At 34.2% G+C, this 4,172-nt stretch overlaps 1 protein-coding gene across 1 annotated transcript; it reads left to right on the top strand.

Annotated features, from left to right (window-relative positions):
* The first annotated feature begins 1,637 nt into the window (after positions 1 to 1,637).
* Positions 1,638 to 3,102, top strand: LOC135841880 (venom serine carboxypeptidase-like). The gene has a single exon (XM_065359094.1). The coding sequence runs from the start codon at positions 2,001 to 2,003 to the stop codon at positions 3,021 to 3,023; it is 1,023 nt and encodes a 340-aa protein (XP_065215166.1). The 5' UTR covers positions 1,638 to 2,000; the 3' UTR covers positions 3,024 to 3,102.
* Positions 3,103 to 4,172: the final 1,070 nt, after the last annotated feature.

Genomic DNA, 4,172 nt, shown 5'->3' with positions numbered 1-4,172 from the left:
TTACATTCAATAATTTGTACATATTTTTAAATTATTTTTTTATTTATTTATTTTCTGTTGTGCTTATTTTTTATTCTAAGTACTTCTATTTATTTATCACTTTTTGAAATTTTTGCGCAAGGGGAGACTGTATGTAGTATCTGTAAATCCCCCACCCATTCGATTCTTATCTCTCCATATACATAGCAACATAGTTACCATTTTATACTCTAGTACCTATGTTGTATCATTGTACATAGTTCGTTACCAATAAATGTATTATTCAAGCGTGTTTGAGTACCTACACCCCCACCACATTCCATTTTACCAAAAAAAGTTAACTTTCCTAATCAAAAAAGTTGGAAAAAGAGTAACCAAAAGTTGATTAAAAAATGACCAAAAAAAGTTACAAAATGTGAGCAAAACATTTTAATGTAGAAAAAAATCATGTAAAAAACAAATTAAAACGTTCTGGTACTTAATTTTAATTTTTTTTTTTTTTATTAAAAAGCAAGGCTCTTAAAAACTTTTATGGACAACAAAATAGGAATTTTCACAATTTCTGGCAAAAAAGAACAATTTTTTGGGCAAAAAGCGAGACCTTTGAACAATTTTTGGATAAAAACGAGTTTTTTTAGAACTTTTTGCAAAAAACGACAGTTTTTAAAAATTTTGTTAGAAAGAGAAAATGTTTGACAATTTTTGACAAAAAATAAGACTTAATGGTTTTAGCAAAAAGCAGGACCTTTTTGGAGATCATCGGCATGAAAGTCGTACTTTTTAGAAATTTTGTCCGAAAAAGCGAAACTTTTGATTAATTTTCTGAAAAAAAGTAAAAATCTTCAGCAATTTTGCTAAAAATCGAGAATTTATATTCAGAGGCAAAAACTTGACTATTACAACAAGAAGAAGATATTTTTGGAAATTATTGGCAAGACGACCTCGGACATCCAGACAGGCACTCAGACAATCTCGAGAGGCCAGACAGACAGGCAGACAGACGATCACAAGAGACTAGACAGGTAGGTCAGTGACCTTGAAAGGCTAGTCAGACGGGTTAATGACCTTATGAGGCAAGATAGAAATACAGACAACCTTTAGAGGCCACACTGACAGATGAACGATCTTGAGGTGCCGGAAAGGTGGACAAGGAAGTCAAAAAAACAAATATTTTTCAAAAGTGAATCTTTGATTTCTTGGATTATGATTTTCAAGTACATACATACACAAGTAAGTCAATCTCACAAAAATTTGCGTTGAGAGTGATTATAAATGTCAAAAGGACAAGTTTCTTCCTTTTAATTCAGTCCTCGATCCATTTTGATATTTTTAATGAGCTCAAATGTGCTCGAAAATTACCAATTCTTGTCAAATAACTGGGTACCTTCATAATAATGTTGATACTCGTCAATTGTGATTTTAGTAACGTCAATACAGAACAATGCAAGTTTTATTCTATAGCCCATCTTTGCAATTAAACATTATTGAAAATTACAATTTTATCTTTACTACTCGTACTGCTCAAGAGCTCAAGTATACTTGTCAAATAGTAGGGTACATTAGGTTACGTTAGACTGAGACTTACACAAATGGATAAAAATAATTTTTATCGCATGTTTTTCTTAAGCATATATGGTTTTTCAAGCAATCGAGTAGTAATTAGTGGCTCATGTTTCGAGTTAATCGTCATAAAATCATTAGCAAAATGTATCGATTATTTTTGGTGTTATTCGTTTCGGTGATAATCGCTGATAATTCCGCATCAGAGCACGAGTCATCGAAAAAAAACGACAATCCGTTAATCCTAACCCCATTGATAAAAAAAAGGAGACATCGATTCAGCCAGAGAAAAATCAAAAGTAGCTCCATTGCTTCCCAACATCTTCAGCCATTCGGGATACTTGACGGTAAACGAAACGACGAATTCTAATTTGTTTTTCTGGTTTTTCAAACAATCGAGTTCAGATTGGTCATCACGTCCTGTGATACTTTGGTTACAAGGAGGTCCCGGCTGTAGTTCTATGTTCGGACTTTTCACTGAAAATGGTCCTTTTCGAGTCAAACGTGGTAAACTGGTGAAAACCAGGTACTCGTGGACCAATCATTATAACGTCTTGTACATCGATAATCCAATCGGTGCTGGGTTTAGTTTCACCGATGGTTATTATGTTGCGAGTGAACGAGAAGTTGGTCAACATTTATTCGACGCGTTGACTCAGTTTTTCGCATTATTCCCGGAGCTTCGCGAAAATAAATTTTTCATATCGGGAGAATCGTACGCTGGGAAATATCTTCCAGCTTTAGGCTACGAAATATATAGTAGGAATCCGAACATGCCGTTTCCGATAAATTTAAAAGGTATTTTTATCGGGAACGGATACAGTGATCCGGAAAATATGATGGAGTATGCTGAGCATCTTCATAGACTCGGATTGATCGATCGCAGAGAGAAGTTGATACTGCAGCAATATGAAGAAGATGCCAGAATACTGATTCGAAATGCTCGATGGGACAATGCCGTCAATGCTTCGAATAAAGTTCGACAATACGTTCGTAAATTCATTAATTTTACAGTTTTGTATGATTATACTTATGAGAATAAATCCAACGAAGGCAATTCATACATCGATATTATAAACGACGACGAATTCAGAAGAAATATTCATGTTGGACGAACGGAATTCTACTCATGTTCTCTTCAGGTTTCTCTACACCTGAGAGATGAAATTTACCAAAGTATTAAGCCACTAATTGAAGAATTATTGGAAGTATATCCGATAATGTTCTTTAGCGGACAGTTGGATATTATTGTAGCTCATTATTTGACCTCTGATTTCATCAACCAGCTGCATTGGAGTGGAGCTGATGGATACAGCGAAGTGAAAAGAAACATGTGGTACGTCAATGATCACTTGGCAGGTTATTATAAAACTTTCGGGAATTTGAAAGAAGCCCTGATTCGTGATGCTGGGCATATGGTTCCTGTAAAACATCCATTGTATTTGTTGGATTTGCTGGGTAAATTTGTTGATGGTGAAATTTAATTCTAAGCCAATTAAGTAGGTATATTATACCTCGAAAGAGTATTAAAACTTTTTTTTTTGTTGTTAGTTTAGGTATTAATTGGTCACTTAGTCAGTGATATGAAAAATAAGAGTACCTACTGAATTTAGGAATAAAAGTAATCCATTATGACACCAATTTATTTGGTCAAAAAGTTTGTATCGAGTTTCATCTTCCAATGGAAATTTCAATCAAAGGTAGTAAAACCACTTCTCAAGTCACAATTATTAATGTTTCTTGAATTACAAATTTCAGGAAGCTTTTGTCCACGTTTCAAGACAATTTGGTTCTATTTTCCAGAATTGAATTTTCGAGAAATCATTAATGAAAAGTTTTGAAAGTGTTGACGTTGGAAAACCAATTTTTTCGCATCAAAATTGATGTTGCTTCTTTTGGAATTATGAATTTTTCAAAGTATTTGACCATTCAAGATGCTATATCCTACCTATACTACATATTCTAAAAAATATTGAAAAAGAAAAATTATGTTTGATTCAGTATGCTTATCGCTTATGCATTTTTTTTTGCAAAAATACCCCCCCTCTCCCCCCATGTCATGCATTTGTACCATCATTTGACATACTTTGGTACATAAATCACTTCTACCTTTCTTAAAGATGACTGTATAGAGGCCTGGAACCTTTTCCATTCGACTTCTCGATGTTTAAAAAAAAATCACAACAGACAGAGACACCTATCTCCATATCTTCTACAAATTTTCGAAATTTTTAACCTTTTCAAACCATACCTAAGTATGAGACATTTTTTTAAGAGAACCTTCTCCAGAAATGCTTGATATTGAATTTTGAGCTCATATGGCCATATTAATGAAGTACCTAGGTTGGGTAGGGGGGGGGGGAGTTGGCTCAAACGATTTTTCTAGGTTCATCTACACTTTAACCATTTGAGGGCATGAGATTCGCCAAAATCGGAGGAAGTGCGAATTTCACCTAGAAGCGTACCGAACGGTGGAGTTGTAAAGGAGGGGGGAGGGTAGATTTTTGAAATTATTCCCACAAAATTTTACCAAATGAAATTTAAAAGCTGAAATTCATTTTGAACTTTAATTTTAACATGTTGAATCGACTGAAGGTGGTTTCCAGAGGCGTGTCAAACTGAGGGGGGTAGGG

This window comes from Planococcus citri, chromosome 1 (genome assembly GCF_950023065.1).
Source record: "Planococcus citri chromosome 1, ihPlaCitr1.1, whole genome shotgun sequence".
NCBI lineage: Eukaryota > Metazoa > Arthropoda > Insecta > Hemiptera > Pseudococcidae > Planococcus > Planococcus citri.
This window is presented reverse-complemented; position numbering and strand designations above follow the sequence as displayed.